The sequence below is a fragment of the Copadichromis virginalis genome, linkage group LG8 (genome assembly GCF_057382275.1).
Source record: "Copadichromis virginalis isolate Kocher_CV1m ecotype Utaka linkage group LG8, C_Virginalis_male_GT1.1, whole genome shotgun sequence".
Classification (NCBI taxonomy): Eukaryota; Metazoa; Chordata; class Actinopteri; order Cichliformes; family Cichlidae; genus Copadichromis; species Copadichromis virginalis.
Window position 1 is genome coordinate 14,152,810 of NC_140625.1, and position 18,587 is coordinate 14,171,396.

Genomic DNA, 18,587 nt, shown 5'->3' on the forward strand with positions numbered 1-18,587 from the left:
AGGATGTCATCCAGATAACAATGGGTGTATGGTAGGCCGAGAAGCACTTGATCCATAGCCTTCTGAAACAATGCAGGTGAAGACGCCACTCCAAAAGGCAAGCGATTGAAACGGAACAGCCCTTTTTGTGTCGAAATAGTCAGCAGCTTCTTAGACTCCTCTTCTACCTCCATCTGTAAGTAGGCATTTTCTAAGTCTAGCTTACTGAAATGCTGACCTCCTGCTAGAGAAGCAAACAGGTCCTCAATGCGTGGAAGTGGGTACTTATCCACACAGAGCTGCGAATTAAGAGTGACCTTGAAATCACCACAGAGTCTCACTGAGCCATCCTTCTTGTTGACAGGGACCACGGGCGTAGCCCAATCACTATGCTCCACTGGTGTGATCACCCCAAGCTCAGTCAGGCGTTTCAGTTCTGCCTCCACCCGAGGGCGGAGAGCATAAGGCACGTTACGTGGTGGACAGAATTTGGGGACACTATCAGGCCTAAGAGTCAATCTGGCTTTAATTCCTTTCATTGTGCCCAGCTCCTTAGAGAAAACTGCAGAGTGTTTCTTTAGCACAGCCTCCAGATTGTCATTTCCGCTTTGCTCTCTGGCATGGACCATCTTTAAGTCTTTCCAGTTCAGCTTAATCACTCTCAGCCACTCCCTACCAAACAGTGGTGGAGCATCCACCTTTACCACGTACAAGGGTAGAGTTGCACGCTGCTTATTCAGTTCAACTTGCACCTTGATGACCCCTTCTGGTGCCAGCGGCTCCCCAGTGTACGTTTTCAGCATGATGTCAGTGGGTTGCAGCGGCAACTGACTCAGCATACTTTTATATTGTTCCCATGGAATCAAAGACACAGCAGCCCCTGTATCCAGCTCCATCTCCATTTTCTTCCCGTTAACTACAGGCATTAGGGAGATACGTGAATATTTCTCTTTTCGTGACAAAGAACACAGCTCCAACTCACTATCAGTGTCGGGTCTGGTTCCTTCACTTTCACTCTCCTCAGCGGCAACATGATGAATTCTCCTCTTTTTGTCCTTTGCTCTGTTTTTAACTGCATTGCCTTTCAGCTCATGTTTCCCCTCTTTCTCTTTCCTGTTCCAATCTTGGCTGCTTCTGGCTCTACCTTTGCACATGCGTTTCGTGTGGCCCTTCCTTCCACACTGGTGACAGTCACGGTCTTTGTACCAGCAGTCATCATCAGTATGATTCATTTTCCCGCAGCGGCGGCATTTTTCACCTCTTTGTGACAGCACTGCATTCACTTTAAGGGAACCACTCAACTGCTGCACTTCACGTGTTGCTGTCTCTGCCGACACAGCATAATCAACTGCTTTGCGAAACGTGAGATCCTTCTCAGTCAAAAGACGCTTCTGCACAGTTTCACACTTTAATCCACACACAAATCTGTCTCGTAGAGCATCTTCCAGATACGCACCAAACTCGCAATGTTCTGACAGTCTTTTCAGCACCGCCACATACTGTGCGACCGTTTCTTCTTCCCCCTGATTCCTCTTGTGGAACCGGAACCTTTCAGCTATTACCAGCGGTTTGGGAGCAAAATGAGCTTGCAAAACACCCACAATATTGTCATACTGCATTGTCCCAGGCTTGCTTGGCGCCACTAGATTACGCAGCAGACTGTACGTCTTGGGACCCATCACACTCAGCAGCACCGGGACCCGTTTCTCAGGCTGAATGTCATTAGCAAGGGTGTAATGCTCAAAACGTTCAATATACGTCGCCCATTGCTCACCAGCATCATCAAAAGGGTCCATCTGTCCAATCATTCCAGCCATGATGTATCCGCTGTCCACAGCCAACACTGTCGTTTTTGACTCGTCGGCGAAAAGCAGCTAGCAGCTAGCTCCGATGCTAATTCACCACGCGATCGTCCGTTTTCCGTCCGAACTCGGCCACGCAGTCAGTTCATGCTCAGTAGACAGCCAAGTCTTCCAGACGTCACAACTCGTCGCCAATTTATGTTATATTTCCACTGTAGTGTCAATACACTATTAAGGATTATGCCGAGTCAGACTGCACATACAACAGTTTGTTTACAAGTTGACTTCTTCTTTATTGGGCTCACACAGAAGTAACATACACACATAACTGGGCGTGGTGCCCCCTACTGGCAATGGCTTGCATAGCACACAATAATTCTTGGTTCATACATAACAGCTACATTGTAGCTTGCCATCACCAGTGTGTGAATGTGTGTGTGAATGGGTGGATGACAGGTTGTGTAAAGCGCTTTGGGGTCCTTAGGGACTAGAAAAGCGCTATACAAATACAGGCCATTTACCATTTACTGTTGCACGTCATCTGTGTCCTCATGTTTAGCCTGCCGCGGCCGTTGGTTGGAGGAGCCGCAATAGTTTGGAAAGGAAGGAAGCAGTAAGGTCAGTTTCCATTCTGGGTTTTCAGCATTAATAAAGAAACCTGCAACAAGGTGAGTAATGTTTGAGGTCCAAAAGAAATCAACACAGAGAAATTTTTACAGTGCTTTTCTACTCTACCTGAACATTCAAAGCGCTCTATACAGGTTGCCTCATTCACACCTGTTCATAGAAGCCCTTTTTCTGTGCTTTCTACCTAACATTCACACACATTCATACTCTGATGAATGCATCAGAGAGTGACTTGGGGTTAATGTCTTGCCCAAGGACAGTTAGCATGCACTCTGGAGCAGCCAGGGATCGACCCAAAAACCATCTGATTAGTAGATGACCTGCTCCACCTCCTGAGCCACAGCCACCCCTTTCAGAGGTAAAGAATGATTTAGAAAGTAAGTACAGTAATTTTTTGAGGTGATTTGATTAAAAAAAATCATTTTTGCTTCTAATTACATAATTAAGGTGTAATTACATCTTCCAACAAATTGATACATAAACGTATCATTTATCTACTAAAAATACATAGGAGCTGGCGTCATGTTGTGGAAGCTGCCATCTTGCCCCACCATCATACACTGGCTGAGATGGGCATCGCTGCGCCGCCTTTTCATGTTTTATGTAAGTGGATTTATACATTACTTTGAATTTAAAGATGTCAAATAGCTCTTTCACACTACATATGACTATTTCACATTTGTACATGTATATTTTGGTGATCTCTTTCTCAGTATGTTTTTCTTCTTATGGAAATAAGCTAATTTTAAACCAGTTAATGTTAGGCTCCAGTGTCCTAAGAAATCACACCTTTCCCCTGATAAACAAATTGATTGGATTCTCACATTGTGTGGGAATTGATTATCAATTACAACTTCAATGAGCCACTTCAAAGAAAGTTTCACCCGCGTGGGCAGCAACAGAAAGTCCAGATGTGGAAACAGAAGGTTTCCACATTAAAATATCGATATTTGAATCATTTTGGGGTAAATTGTAGTTTTTCATTAACAGGAACACAGTGGAAAGAAACTATCATTCAGATTGTCTACATTGGAAAGAACTACTCCCTCTTCCGCCTTTTATAGTCATGTGTGAAATACGGCTGTATAAATGTGTGGCAGCCTGTGGCGTGCGCACTCACAACAATGGCTGAGCGTAACTGGAGTCATGTGCGCACGTATTTTACATCCACAAACAGCCCAGACGTGGTTTGCGATACATGTGGCAAGAAAGTGAGGTGTTGTGGCAACACCACTAACCTTGTCAAACACCTCAAAGTAAATCATATCACAGAATATGACGAGCTTATGTTGAGGCAAACTGAAGAGGAGGAGAAGGACGGGTGCTGCTAGGGTGAGACAGACGTCTCTCAGGGAGTCCTTTAGTGCTGCAGGCAGGCAAGGTGTTCACATAGTGCACAACTTCAGGTTTTTGATTTCTATATGATGAATTCTGCATTATTAAGTGATAAGAACAAGTAATCTGATGTCCTGTAATGATTATGACGCTATAATTTGAGATACAATAAAAGAGTAAAGTTTTTGTACAAAGTATCGGAGCAGTATCGTCGATACCACCCTGAATTTTACTTGGTATGGGATCGGAAAGGAAATCAGTGGTATCACACATCACTAGTGATCAAATGTCAGGCCAAGCTGGAACTGATTCCTGTCTTCTGTAACTTCTACAACACTGTCCAATAGAGACACATGAATGAACTGCAGCGTCATTAAAAACACTGATGATCTTTATTTAAAAATGTAATACATTTACATCTGAATAAACTTTTAGGCATTACGCTGACGGAGGGATGGATGGACCATGAATGCTTTCTCATCCTTCTTGTCATGCACCATGGAAGTGTCTGAGGGGCTTTTCCACTTGGAATGGGGATACTGTGTCCACACTTCAGAGGTGGAGTTTCCAGCATCTCACCTGGGCCTCATCTGCAAACAATCAGCAGGAGGGCTTCTTAAACCAGCGCTGCCTGCTACTCCTCGCCAGTTTGTTCTGCCATCTCCAGTGGTAACTAGGCTTCCCCTCTGCTCCAGTTCTGGCGTGCTCCTTCCCTGTGTTTAACCTTGTTTTCCCTGTGTTTAGGTCTCCTCTGCCAACGTACTCATCCTACCCTCAAACTCCCTTACCCGTCCAGCAACTTCTTCTCCCTCTGTTGCAGAATTCCCGTTGGATTGTTCCCATCAGGAGCCAGGTGTTCAGTCTCTCGATAGCTTTTCCTCTGGTTCCTGCTGTCTGCTGACACTCCTAGCTCGAGCCACGTTCTCCATTCCCTCTCTTTAAACAAAGTCTTATAAATAGTTTAACCATGTGCATTGAATCTGCATTTGGGTCTAAGCTTTCTATGCAGGGAAGAAATCATCACAGTGACATCTATTTAATTTTCAATTCAATTTTATTTAAAGAGCGCCAAATGACAGCAACAGTCACCTGAAGGCGCTTTATATTGTAAGATATACTTACAAAGAAAACCCCAACAATCATATGACCCCCTATGAGCAAGCACTTTGGCGACAGTGGGAAGGAAAAACTCCCTTTTAACAGGAAGAAACCTCCAGCAGAACCAGGCTCAGGGAGGGGCGGCCATCTGCTGCGACCGGTTGGGGAGGGGCAAGGAAAATAGTATAAAGACATGGAACAGAGACAGAGGTTAATAACAAGTACCATTCAGTGCAGAGAGGTCTATTAAACATAGTGGGTGAAGAAGAAACACCCAGTGCATCATGGGAATCCCCCGGCAGCCTAATGCTGGGCATACACTGTGCGATTTTTGGCCCATTTTGAGCCGATTTTTCAGTCGTGCGATCGTTTTGGGGATCGTCCCGAGTTTGGCCTTGATCAAACTTCTCACCCCTGCGAGTCAATCCTACAGTTTGATCAGGAGCCGAATAACGCGACTGAAAAATCGCAGCACAGTGTATGCCCAGCTTATTGCAGCATAGAGGATTCAGGATCACCTGAGTAGGCCATCAGATTACTGAAAGGATACTGAAAAAACCCGTCGAAGTAGTCTTAGTCTTCATTGCTGCTGGTCGACTCAATTGAACACCTCTGAAGTTTGCACACAGGCAAGTATTCCTCTTCTTGCTCAAAATCCTCTCGGGAACGCTTCCTCGAGCCTCCAGTTTCGTGTTCAAGCTCTTCGTGCGCATCTTCAAATACTTCAGAGTCATCATCGCTCCATCTCATTCTTTTGTTTGCTCCTAAATCTTCTTCATCCCTCTCTCTAGACCTCTTCCTGGAAACACCTGGCTGAGGGTCCTCTTCTGGGATGTACTGGCGAACATCCATGCGGCCTTCAAATGCCTCCTCATTTTCAATGCCACCAACATTGAAAATGATCACAACCACAGCATCCCCGTGCTGTTCATCGTTGTCACCATTGGCATTATTGTCCCTCACATGAATATTTTGAACATCGTCGTCGTCGTCATCGTCATCGTCATCGTTGCCGTCGCCGTCGCCGCCGTCATTGTCGTCATCGTTGTCGTCATCGTCGTTGTCGTTGTCGTCGTCGTCGTCATCATCGTTGTCGTCGTCGTCGTCATCGTCGTCATCGTCGTCGTCGTCATCGTCGTCATCGTCATCGTCATCGTCTTCGTCCCCGTAAAGGTAATTGTCATATTGTGCCAGTACTGAAGCTATTAGCTCATCTAGATAGCAACAATATTCATGGAGAGCGCGATACAGTCTGTTCAGGAAGCCATTAGCAGGTTCCTGATCTCCATTTGCCAACATTCGTGGGTTAACCTGTTGGCCTGCAAGATCATTAAATCTTTTAATTAACATCCATAACTATCTGCTGAAAATCTGTTTTTCATCAATTTCAAGACTGAGTACATGTGCTTACCGTTTTGGTTATTTTGTGGTCCGTCTCCACTTGCACTCATTTTGACTACAAGGAACACAAAACAACAATGATCACTAAACCTCAACCCAGAATGTTCAGAGAATTTGCTTTTTTTGTGATGACTTTAGGCTGCGTCCAAACGTACACGGCTATGTTTGAAAACGGACAATTTTCCTTTTTCGTTTAAAAAATAATAATCCAGTCCACATGTGCAGTTTTGAAAAAATATCTCCTTCCACATCTAAACACTAAAAACAAAGTGAAACGCTGTCAAGAACACGCCAAATCTTAACCGTGTAGAAATGTTGGCCAATCAGAAGTCTAGAAGCCTGGGTGGGAAAACCTCATAAAACCTTACGTACTTCTGAGAAGTTTTTGTCTTTTTCTGGAAAAGCAGCTAATTTTGTGTTACTTTCACGTGCCTTCATCGTTTCAAATGTTAATAACTAAAGACAGACTCACAACTTTGGAATGGACTAAATGCATACAGCATACATAAATGTCATTTTTTTAAATTACATTTCTTCCAAACCGACGTCAGGATTTGGGTTGGGAGAGCGTCTGTGTTGAATGTAGAATCCACGTCTGATGTAAGCGTGTAAAAACTGCAGATACTAAGATTAACAGACACAGTATGTTGTCTACATCTGCCATTGTAGAAATTGATCTCACGTAAACAATAACGTGGCCACAGCGTGACTTCAACAGCGGCGCACACTTTTGACATTGCCTGAGTAAATGTCCGTTTTCCTCGTCCACACCTAAACACAAAAACGTGCTTTTTAAAAATCTCACCTTTCAGTGACTCAATCTGCTGTTTAGGTGTGGACGAAAGGCCCAAATGCAGAGACAAAGCTGCGCTTTCAAAAATAGCCGTGTACATGTGCACGTAGGCTCAGTTTCTCAGAAATTCTAATAGTTTGTTTGAGAACAAAACTTACGTCTTCTCTATTTTCCTAAATGAACAAAATAATCTGAGAAATAATCGTGTTAAAAAGAGCTTCTGTCACTCTAAGATATGATTAAGAACATTTTCTAATTTATGTATCATTTGTCAAATATTACATCAGCTGACAAATAGTTAAGTCTTCATTTGTTTTCCTGAATAATAGATCCACATCATCCTCTCTATGATGGAAAATATAGTCTAGTCTTGCACAATGTAAAGTACATAAATACTGTCCTGGCAAGCAGGGAAATCAGGCTTTATATATTTAAGTAAATGATCTTGAGTTTATAAACTGAAATTTGAGCTTACTTTAGTTCTTGGTAGATTACACAGCAGTTAATCCTCAGGGAAACGTCCAAATGTCACTAAATAGTGGTCTGCTTTCATTCGGTTGCAGTGTCTCTTCAGTTTTGTGTTCATATGCTGATGTTTTCATTCAAACATGTTTAAATGCTGTGATGTCACTTTAGCAGCAAAGACTGCGGAATGTGCAGAGATTCTTTTGACATCAAGTTGTTTGCTCAGATTTTGATATCTTTTAAATGGAGACAAAACAAAACGCTATGGCAACAAAACAACAAGCTGTTTCCAGTGCTTAATATTTAACATGTCTTTGTTATAAATTTTATTTGTACAAATCTGTGATGTTGATGTGCACAACGTGGGATTTAGACCTCGGAGGGTTAATCAACAAATCACGAAAAATTAGGTTTAAATTTCTGTTCATGACGGTGCAGATTTCTGACATTTTGTGTACTTGAAGCATTTAACAATTTGATTGTTTTCTAATAAAAACTGTGTGAAACTCAAGTTAGAACTGTGTTTGTAAATGAACCGTCCCATGTTGTGTAGCTTTCTGGATTTTATACTTATTGGGCTACATATCAATTTACTATACAGGCTATACAGTAGATAAAATCTAACCTCACATGTTTTATGTAACTAAAGTGTTTAATCATGTGGGCTACAGACAGTAATCAAGTTATGGACTATATTGATATGAAAAACATGCATACTTAGTGCATTTGAATCATTTTAACCATATGTAACCACCTGCATGTCATGGTCCTGGGACTTCTACCTGGTTTTTTGTGTGTCTTGTATTGTTGTTGTTTGATGTCAGCTTTAGGGTCCCTCGGTTGTTCTGTTAAGATGTTGCTTATTTGATTTCCCCTCGTGACTTTACCCCCTGTGTGCCCCCTCTGTGTATCTGCCAGCCCCCATGCCTCGTTTCTCCTCCTTGTGTTTTATTCCATGTTTTCCCAGCCCGCTATGTCTGTGTTCTCTTCCAATCTGGTCTGCGTCTCTGTGTGCTTCCTGTTTTACTTTGATAGTCTCCCGTCAGTGTTGTGTTACTCCTGCCGTGTCTCGTTATGATTATCAGTGTCGCCTGTGTTCCCCGTGTGCTCCCACTTCCCTCGTTAACCCTCTGTGTATTTGTGTCCACGTCTCCTACATTACCTACATAATAGAGCTATAATAAATGTTTGTTTGGGGTTTTTTTAAGTACAGAAATCAGCTGCTAAAATAATTGTTTTGACTTTTTGGGAATGCTTTACGGTCTGTTCTGTAGGAACGCTGAATTAATATATTGACTGTCTGGCCCCTTCTGGCTATTTAATAGTTGCTGAAGGAGATTTTGTTCATCCCCAGCTAATCTCATCCATATTTATATAAAATCTAGCATACTCCACACCACACAAAGTCAGAAGCCAGTTAAAATCTGTATGTGGTACCTGAGGCGGTGCTGCACTGACCAGTTGTTTCTGGCTATTTGCTGGTTCAGCCTGCCTATCACTGCAACTCTTGGCTCTTATTGGTCAGGCTGGTGTGTGTGTGTGTGTGTGTGTGTGTGTGTGTGTGTGTGTGTGTGTGTGTGTGTGTGTGTGTGTGTGTGTGTATTGTAAAGACTTGATTCCCACAGTCCAAGTCAGGGTTTTAAAATGCGTTGCTGTCTCCATCCAGCATCAAAGCTGCATTGAAATTTCCTTCAATGAAATTTTGGCTCAAAGAAAAACAGTGTTGTTACTGTCAATCTCCAGTTAAAATAAAAGTGTAATTAAACCAAACGAAAGTAATGTACTAATGCTGGTCAAGACATTACCTGTAGCTGAGTGACATTTCCTCCAATTTCTGTTGGTGTCTGCAGTTTCCACTGGGGCTTAGTGTCACCTCTACTGCTACCCGACTGCACCACCATCCTCCACATTGCTATGCGTCCATTGGTGGTGCCAGCTGCTAGGATTTCTGAGTGTTGCAGAATTTTTAAAAAAGCAACGAGTTTTGTTTTTTTTAACCTATGCATTTGGAAACATTCAGGAATATGGTGATGGGAAAGAAAAAGGTGGTTTCCATGAAGTCTCCCTCTCGCATCCACCTTCCATACTGCCAAAGCTCCAGACTGTCAATAACAATAATAACAGTAATAGTTAACAGTTAATTTGCCTAGCACTTTCAAAACAGTTACAAAGTGTGTTAAAGAACACAATAAAATCTTAGTTAAAAACTCAAAAGAAAAGTTCAAAGAGTTAAAACACGAAACGGTTTGTTTTCTTTTTGCATTGAGCCAGGCTGCACGGACAGCTAAGAGTGTCTGATGTGCAGAATGCAGGCAGTGACTTGGTTCATAAAAAGTGACCAAATCTGTAACAAGGCTTGTACCCATGTATCGTATACCCAAAAGGTTGTGAGGAGGAGAATGATGATTTATTTCTTTGAATTTGTTATAAGTCTGGCAGCTGAGATTTAAATGAGCTGGAGGTGAAAGATGGACTTCTGGCTGAGATCCCAGTAGAAGGAATTACAATTATTCAAACACAATGAGATAAAAGGATTTAATGGGTGTGATAAATGTGGTTGCACTCACCTGTTCACGGCACCTGATGTTAATGAGCAGAAAGGTAGGGTGAGCATGAGGCGAAACCTTCTGTTGACTGCAGCTTGAGCGCAGCTTGAATCATTTTGATGCATCTTTTGGTTTATGTATACTTCTGCACTAAGTTATGCAATAGGCCAATGTTGAAATTTGGCATAGTAAATGGTGCAGTTATTTGTGCAGTCTGTGCATTTGTTTAATGGTTTGAGGCCGTGTGCCGATTTGTACAGTGGACAGTTGTATGTGGAATAAAAGTAGCAAATAGTACAGAGGTGTATCTCATGGGGCGATCGTGGCTCAAGAGTTGGGAGTTCGCCTTGTAATCGGAAGGTTGCCGGTTCGAGCCCCGGCTTGGACAGTCTCGGTCGTTGTGTCCTTGGGCAAGACACTTCACCCGTTGCCGCCTGGTGGTGGTCAGAGGGCCCGGTGGTGCCAGTGTCCGGCAGCCTCGCCTCTGTCAGTGCGCCCCAGGGTGGCTGTGGCTACATTGTAGCTTGCCATCACCAGTGTGTGAATGGGTGGATGACAGGTTGTGTAAAGCGCTTTGGGGTCCTTAGGGACTAGAAAAGCGCTATACAAATACAGGCCATTTACCATTTACTGTTGCACGTCATCTGTGTCCTCATGTTTAGCCTGCCGCGGCCGTTGGTTGGAGGAGCCGCAATAGTTTGGAAAGGAAGGAAGCAGTAAGGTCAGTTTCCATTCTGGGTTTTCAGCATTAATAAAGAAACCTGCAACAAGGTGAGTAATGTTTGAGGTCCAAAAGAAATCAACACAGAGAAATTTTTACAGTGCTCTTCTACTCTACCTGAACATTCAAAGCGCTCTATACAGGTTGCCTCATTCACACCTGTTCATAGAAGCCCTTTTTCTGTGCTTTCTACCTAACATTCACACACATTCATACTCTGATGAATGCATCAGAGAGTGACTTGGGGTTAATGTCTTGCCCAAGGACAGTTAGCATGCAGTCTGGAGCAGCCAGGGATCGACCCAAAAACCATCTGATTAGTAGATGACCTGCTCCACCTCCTGAGCCACAGCCACCCCTTTCAGAGGTAAAGAATGATTTAGAAAGTAAGTACAGTAATTTTTTGAGGTGATTTGATTTTTAAAAAAATCATTTTTGCTTCTAATTACATAATTAAGGTGTAATTACATCTTCCAACAAATTGATACATAAACGTATCATTTATCTACTAAAAATACATAGGAGCTGGCGTCATGTTGTGGAAGCTGCCATCTTGCCCCACCATCATACACTGGCTGAGATGGGCATCGCTGCGCCGCCTTTTCATGTTTTATGTAAGTGGATTTATACATTACTTTGAATTTAAAGATGTCAAATAGCTCTTTCACACTACATATGACTATTTCACATTTGTACATGTATATTTTGGTGATCTCTTTCTCAGTATGTTTTTCTTCTTATGGAAATAAGCTAATTTTAAACCAGTTAATGTTAGGCTCCAGTGTCCTAAGAAATCACACCTTTCCCCTGATAAACAAATTGATTGGATTCGCTCATTGTGTGGGAATTGATTATCAATTACAACTTCAATGAGCCACTTCAAAGAAAGTTTCACCCGCGTGGGCAGCAACAGAAAGTCCAGATGTGGAAACAGAAGGTTTCCACATTAAAATATCGATATTTGAATCATTTTGGGGTAAATTGTAGTTTTTCATTAACAGGAACACAGTGGAAAGAAACTATCATTCTGTCATGGTTGGCTGTGTGGCAGGCGGGCAAGCAGGAGTGGTGGATCCAAAATGCAGGACTCAGACACAGAAATTCAACTTAAAGCGCAGCTTTAATGCTGGAAAACCTCTTACTAACTAAACTCACCAAAAGACAAACAAAAACGCTGGTGGACTAAAACACTGAAGCACAAAACCCTGAACTGGAAACAAACCACTGGCAACACGGAGGCAAAACACACACAGCTAGTTGAGGGTACGACGCAACACTGACACAGAGAAACACAGGGTCTAAATACACTGGGAAGTAACGAGGAGAATGAGACACAGAAGGAGAGCACAGCTGGGGGAAATTAGAACTGACGAGACAAGCAAAGCAGGACACATTCACATAAGTCACGGACCTTCAAAGTAAAACAGGAAGGATCACACAGAGACGCGAACTTGACACAGTGGAGACTGCAACTAAGAAACAAAGACATAAACCATAAGGCAGAGGACTCTAAGAACCGAGAGACACAGAGGGGAACTCAAACATGCAGACACAGACTTACACAGAACAGAGGGGACATAGAGAAACATGAAGGGCAAGGGATCGAAACTAGAAACCATAGAAACTCACACAAGTACAATAATACAAAAATTACAAAGAACTGAAACGCTGGGTCAGGAGACCCAGGACCCTGACACATTCAGATTGTCTACATTGGAAAGAACTACTCCCTCTTCCGCCTTTTATAGTCATGTGTGAAATACGGCTGTATAAATGTGTGGCAGCCTGTGGCGTGCGCACTCACAACAATGGCTGAGCGTAACTGGAGTCATGTGCGCACGTATTTTACATCCACAAACAGCCCAGACGTGGTTTGCGATACATGTGGCAAGAAAGTGAGGTGTTGTGGCAACACCACTAACCTTGTCAAACACCTCAAAGTAAATCATATCACAGAATATGACGAGCTTATGTTGAGGCAAACTGAAGAGGAGGAGAAGGACGGGTGCTGCTAGGGTGAGACAGACGTCTCTCAGGGAGTCCTTTAGTGCTGCAGGCAGGCAAGGTGTTCACATAGTGCACAACTTCAGGTTTTTGATTTCTATATGATGAATTCTGCATTATTAAGTGATAAGAACAAGTAATCTGATGTCCTGTAATGATTATGACGCTATAATTTGAGATACAATAAAAGAGTAAAGTTTTTGTACAAAGTATCGGAGCAGTATCGTCGATACCACCCTGAATTTTACGTGGTATGGGATCGGAAAGGAAATCAGTGGTATCACACATCACTAGTGATCAAATGTCAGGCCAAGCTGGAACTGATTCCTGTCTTCTGTAACTTCTACAACACTGTCCAATAGAGACACATGAATGAACTGCAGCGTCATTAAAAACACTGATGATCTTTATTTAAAAATGTAATACATTTACATCTGAATAAACTTTTAGGCATTACGCTGACGGAGGGATGGATGGACCATGAATGCTTTCTCATCCTTCTTGTCATGCACCACGGAAGTGTCTGAGGGGCTTTTCCACTTGGAATGGGGATACTGTGTCCACACTTCAGAGGTGGAGTTTCCAGCATCTCACCTGGGCCTCATCTGCAAACAATCAGCAGGAGGGCTTCTTAAACCAGCGCTGCCTGCTACTCCTCGCCAGTTTGTTCTGCCATCTCCAGTGGTAACTAGGCTTCCCCTCTGCTCCAGTTCTGGCGTGCTCCTTCCCTGTGTTTAACCTTGTTTTCCCTGTGTTTAGGTCTCCTCTGCCAACGTACTCATCCTACCCTCAAACTCCCTTACCCGTCCAGCAACTTCTTCTCCCTCTGTTGCAGAATTCCCGTTGGATTGTTCCTATCAGGAGCCAGGTGTTCAGTCTCTCGATAGCTTTTCCTCTGGTTCCTGCTGTCTGCTGACACTCCTAGCTCGAGCCACGTTCTCCATTCCCTCTCTAAAGTCTCATAAATAGTTTAACCATGTGCATTGAATCTGCATTTGGGTCTAAGCTTTCTATGCAGGGAAGAAATCATCACAGTGACATCTATTTAATTTTCAATTCAATTTTATTTAAAGAGCGCCAAATGACAGCAACAGTCACCTGAAGGCGCTTTATATTGTAAGATATACTTACAAAGAAAACCCCAACAATCATATGACCCCCTATGAGCAAGCACTTTGGCGACAGTGGGAAGGAAAAACTCCCTTTTAACAGGAAGAAACCTCCAGCAGAACCAGGCTCAGGGAGGGGCGGCCATCTGCTGCGACCGGTTGGGGAGGGGCAAGGAAAATAGTATAAAGACATGGAACAGAGACAGAGGTTAATAACAAGTACCATTCAGTGCAGAGGTCTATTAAACATAGTGGGTGAAGAAGAAACACCCAGTGCATCATGGGAATCCCCCGGCAGCCTAATGCTGGGCATACACTGTGCGATTTTTGGCCCATTTTGAGCCGATTTTTCAGTCGTGCGATCGTTTTGGGGATCGTCCCGAGTTTGGCCTTGATCAAACTTCTCACCCCTGCGAGTCAATCCTACAGTTTGATCAGGAGCCGAATAACGCGACTGAAAAATCGCAGCACAGTGTATGCCCAGCTTATTGCAGCATAGAGGATTCAGGATCACCTGAGTAGGCCATCAGATTACTGAAAGGATACTGAAAAAACCCGTCGAAGTAGTCTTAGTCTTCATTGCTGCTGGTCGACTCAATTGAACACCTCTGAAGTTTGCACACAGGCAAGTATTCCTCTTCTTGCTCAAAATCCTCTCGGGAACGCTTCCTCGAGCCTCCAGTTTCGTGTTCAAGCTCTTCGTGCGCATCTTCAAATACTTCAGAGTCATCATCGCTCCATCTCATTCTTTTGTTTGCTCCTAAATCTTCTTCATCCCTCTCTCTAGACCTCTTCCTGGAAACACCTGGCTGAGGGTCCTCTTCTGGGATGTACTGGCGAACATCCATGCGGCCTTCAAATGCCTCCTCATTTTCAATGCCACCAACATCGTCGTCGTCATCGTCATCGTTGCCGTCGCCGCCGTCATCGGCGTCATCGTTGTCGTCATCGTCGTTGTCGTCATCGTCGTTGTCGTTGTCGTCATCGTCGTCGTCGTCGTCGTCATCGTCGTTGTCGTCATCGTCGTTGTCGTTGTCGTCGTCATCGTCGTCGTCGTCATCGTCGTCGTCGTCATCGTCTTCGTCCCCGTAAAGGTAATTGTCATATTGTGCCAGTACTGAAGCTATTAGCTCATGTAGAAAGCAACAACAATCACAGAGAGCGAGATACAGATCGTTCAGGAAGCCATTAGCAGGTTCCTGATCTCCATTTGCCAACATTCGTGGGTTAACCTGTTGGCCTGCAAGATCATTAAATCTTTTAATTAACATCCATAACTATCTGCTGAAAATCTGTTTTTCATCAATTTCAAGACTGAGTACATGTGCTTACCGTTTTGGTTATTTTGTGGTCCGTCTCCACTTGCACTCATTTTGACTACAAGGAACACAAAACAACAATGATCACTAAACCTCAACCCAGAATGTTCAGAGAATTTGCTTTTTTTGTGATGACTTTAGGCTGCGTCCAAACGTACACGGCTATGTTTGAAAACAGACGTTTTTCCTTTTTCGTTTAAAAAAAAAAAAATCCAGTCCACATGTGCAGTTTTGAAAAAATATCTCCTTCCACATCTAAACACTAAAAACAAAGTGAAACGCTGTCAAGAACACGCCAAATCTTAACCGTGTAGAAATGTTGGCCAATCAGAAGTCTAGAAGCCTGGGTGGGAAAACCTCATAAAACCTTACATACTTCTGAGAAGTTTTTGTCTTTTTCTGGAAAAGCAGCTAATTTTGTGTTACTTTCACGTGCCTTCATCGTTTCAAATGTTAATAACTAAAGACAGACTCACAACTTTGGAATGGACTAAATGCATACAGCATACATAAATGTCATTTTTTTAAATTACATTTCTTCCAAACCGACGTCAGGATTTGGGTTGGGAGAGCGTCTGTGTTGAATGTAGAATCCACGTCTGATGTAAGCGTGTAAAAACTGCAGATACTAAGATTAACAGACACAGTATGTTGTCTACATCTGCCATTGTAGAAATTGATCTCATGTAAACAATAACGTGGCCACAGCGTGACTTCAACAGCGGCGCACACTTTTGACATTGCCTGAGTAAATGTCCGTTTTCCTCGTCCACACCTGAACACAAAAACGTGCTTTTTAAAAATCTCACCTTTCAGTGACTCAATCTGCTGTTTAGGTGTGGACGAAAGGCCCAAATGCAGAGACAAAGCTGCGCTTTCAAAAATAGCCGTGTACATGTGCACGTAGGCTCAGTTTCTCAGAAATTCTAATAGTTTGTTTGAGAACAAAACTTACGTCTTCTCTATTTTCCTAAATGAACAAAATAATCTGAGAAATAATCGTGTTAAAAAGAGCTTCTGTCACTCTAAGATATGATTAAGAACATTTTCTAATTTATGTATCATTTGTCAAATATTACATCAGCTGACAAATAGTTAAGTCTTCATTTGTTTTCCTGAATAATAGATCCACATCATCCTCTCTATGATGGAAAATATAGTCTAGTCTTGCACAATGTAAAGTACATAAATACTGTCCTGGCAAGCAGGGAAATCAGGCTTTATATATTTAAGTAAATGATCTTGAGTTTATAAACTGAAATTTGAGCTTACTTTAGTTCTTGGTAGATTACACAGCAGTTAATCCTCAGGGAAACGTCCAAATGTCACTAAATAGTGGTCTGCTTTCATTCGGTTGCAGTGTCTCTTCCGTTTTGTGTTCATATGCTGATGTTTTCATTCAAACATGCTTAAATGCTGTGATGTCACTTTAGCAGCAAAGACTGCGGAATGTGCAGAGATTCTTTTGACATCAAGTTGTTTGCTCAGATTTTGATATCTTTTAAATGGAGACAAAACAAAACTATGGAACGCCAGGACTGCCATAATGAATTAATTAAATACACCATTAAATAATTAATTAAATGTGGCAATAATTAATTAAAATTGGAATTAATTAATTAAATAAATAGTTATGATATATGTAATTAATTAATTATTGACACATTTAATTAATTATTTATGTATTTCACGTTTTAATTAATTATTGACACATTTAATTAATTAATTATTGACATATTTAATTAATTATTTATGTATTTCACATTTTAATTAATTATTGACACATTTAATTAATTATTGACACATTTAATTAATTATTGACACATTTAATTAATTATTTAATGATATATTTATTTATTTCATTTTGGCAGTCCTGACGCCTGGCTCTCATCATGAAATAATTTTATCTGTCAGCCTCACCCATCAAACTCAGGGGGCGGGGTTAACGCTGATCGAGTCAAAACCATTGCTTTGGCCTGGTGGCCATTGTTTCTAGCACACAACAGCATGTGGAAGCTAACAGAACTGAGCTTTGAAAAACCCTGTTTGTGTGTTACCAAATACCGTTTTAATATTTTTTTAGCCGAGAATGTAGTGGTTTAATCTTCATGTGTCTGGTCGGTTTGTCAAGATACAGCCTCTTTGCAAAAGTGTTTCGATGATTTCGGAGATGTCTGCCCAGTCTCACGGCAAAGCGTGGGATAGACCCGCTCGCCTCGCAAGCAATCCCACCGACAAAGCGCAGGCCCCGGTACACAGCGGTAGTAACCCCCGCTGACTTCTTTTACTGAGGTTATATTTATCGGTGTTTTATTTCCTGATGTTCTTATGTGTCCTACGTGTTTCAGTCGCCAATTCTGAATTATAACTAACATTAAAAACATGTTTAAGGAGGAGAGAGAGCAAATAAATCTGTTTAACATCTGATCTTTGGGTTTTTGTTCAGTAATCAGCGTGACCTGTGTATAAACACATAAAAGAGATAACGTTGGTGTTTCCGTCATGTAGTAACTGCTGGCTTTAACTGTACAAAGGTTGTTCGACACTATGAAACACATACAGACTTCATGATGTTCGGCTAATATTTTTATTGTGAATATTAATCATGCTGACCTCGCTCTGTACACCACGCAGCGAGGTCAGCATATCCACGATATCCTCAGCTCCATGAGTTAACACAAAGTTTCCCAGCTGACTATCTAACTGCCAACTATTCCAGAGACGTGAAAATATACAGCATAAAGAAAAGTGTAAGAGACTCAGCAGCAGATTAGAATAACAGTTTGTGGCGTGAATAAGACACGGCGGGACCACGGAGCAACGTTCAGAGTCATCTTTATTTACATCTCACCACACCACAACACCCCCAAACCCTTCAGTCCCCGTGTTTTTAACTAGGCGGGCGTGATTAAGGATGCCGTGCAGGTGCGTCCGCCCTCCCTGCACGGCACCGCAGACCACGCCCCACCACATACCCCCATCGCCCGATTGAGGCCGGGGAGCCATCCGGCCGAACCTACTCCCCCACCGCCAGTGGGAGAGGGAATCAGCCCGGACAGCTGGCACCCCCAGGCCCCGGCCAAGCGACGGGGAGGTTCAGGCGGCCGCCCGCGAATCCAGCGGCGCAGGCAAAGCTGGTTCGGAAGTCGGACACGTGACAGGTGCACCCGGCGCGGCCGGCACAAGCGTGAGCCCCAGCTCACAGGTGGCTGGGCAGAGGTGTGGCGTGTACAGGCCTCTGGTGGTGGTGAGGCCGGTCTGGCGAGCACGGCGATCTCAAGCGTGGCGCCCGCCTCGCTCGCCAGTTCCACTCGAGCAAGCTCCCCTGGCACTGGGACCTCCAGTTCCTTGCGCGGCCCCTCCGTCACCGCTGTCGCTCCCTGCTGGA

The 18,587-nt window shown here is 43.1% G+C and overlaps 2 protein-coding genes across 3 annotated transcripts; both read right to left on the minus strand.

Annotated features, from left to right (window-relative positions):
* Positions 1-4,778: 4,778 nt before the first annotated feature.
* Positions 4,779-7,647, minus strand: LOC146702939 (uncharacterized). Its single transcript, XM_085466005.1, has 2 exons — positions 7,511-7,647; positions 4,779-6,297 (listed from the first exon to the last, which is right to left on the minus strand). Exon 2 carries the CDS (start codon positions 6,189-6,191, stop codon positions 5,415-5,417), a length of 777 nt encoding a protein of 258 aa, XP_085322131.1. The 5' UTR covers positions 6,192-6,297; positions 7,511-7,647; the 3' UTR covers positions 4,779-5,414.
* Positions 7,648-13,815: 6,168 nt separating this feature from the next.
* Positions 13,816-16,654, minus strand: LOC146702940 (uncharacterized). 2 transcript variants are annotated; one of them, XM_085466006.1, is made up of 3 exons: positions 16,472-16,654; positions 15,213-15,257; positions 13,816-15,120 (listed from the first exon to the last, which is right to left on the minus strand). In XM_085466006.1, exons 2-3 carry the CDS (start codon positions 15,250-15,252, stop codon positions 14,450-14,452), a joined length of 711 nt encoding a protein of 236 aa, XP_085322132.1. In that variant the 5' UTR covers positions 15,253-15,257; positions 16,472-16,654; the 3' UTR covers positions 13,816-14,449. The 2 variants fall into 2 exon arrangements, with proteins under 2 accessions (XP_085322132.1, XP_085322133.1); XM_085466007.1 differs by lacking the exon at positions 16,472-16,654 and having other exon boundaries at positions 15,213-15,352.
* Positions 16,655-18,587: the final 1,933 nt, after the last annotated feature.

Coding starts and splice junctions, on each gene's coding strand:
- LOC146702940 (XM_085466006.1), bottom strand. CDS start 15,252: ATGAGTGCAAGTGGAGACGGACCACAAAATAACCAAAACG. Junction 15,121..15,212: donor ACCACAAAATAACCAAAACG/GTAAGCACATGT, acceptor ATGATCTTGCAG/GCCAACAGGTTAACCCACGA.
- LOC146702939 (XM_085466005.1), bottom strand. CDS start 6,191: ATGTTAATTAAAAGATTTAATGATCTTGCAGGCCAACAGGTTAACCCA.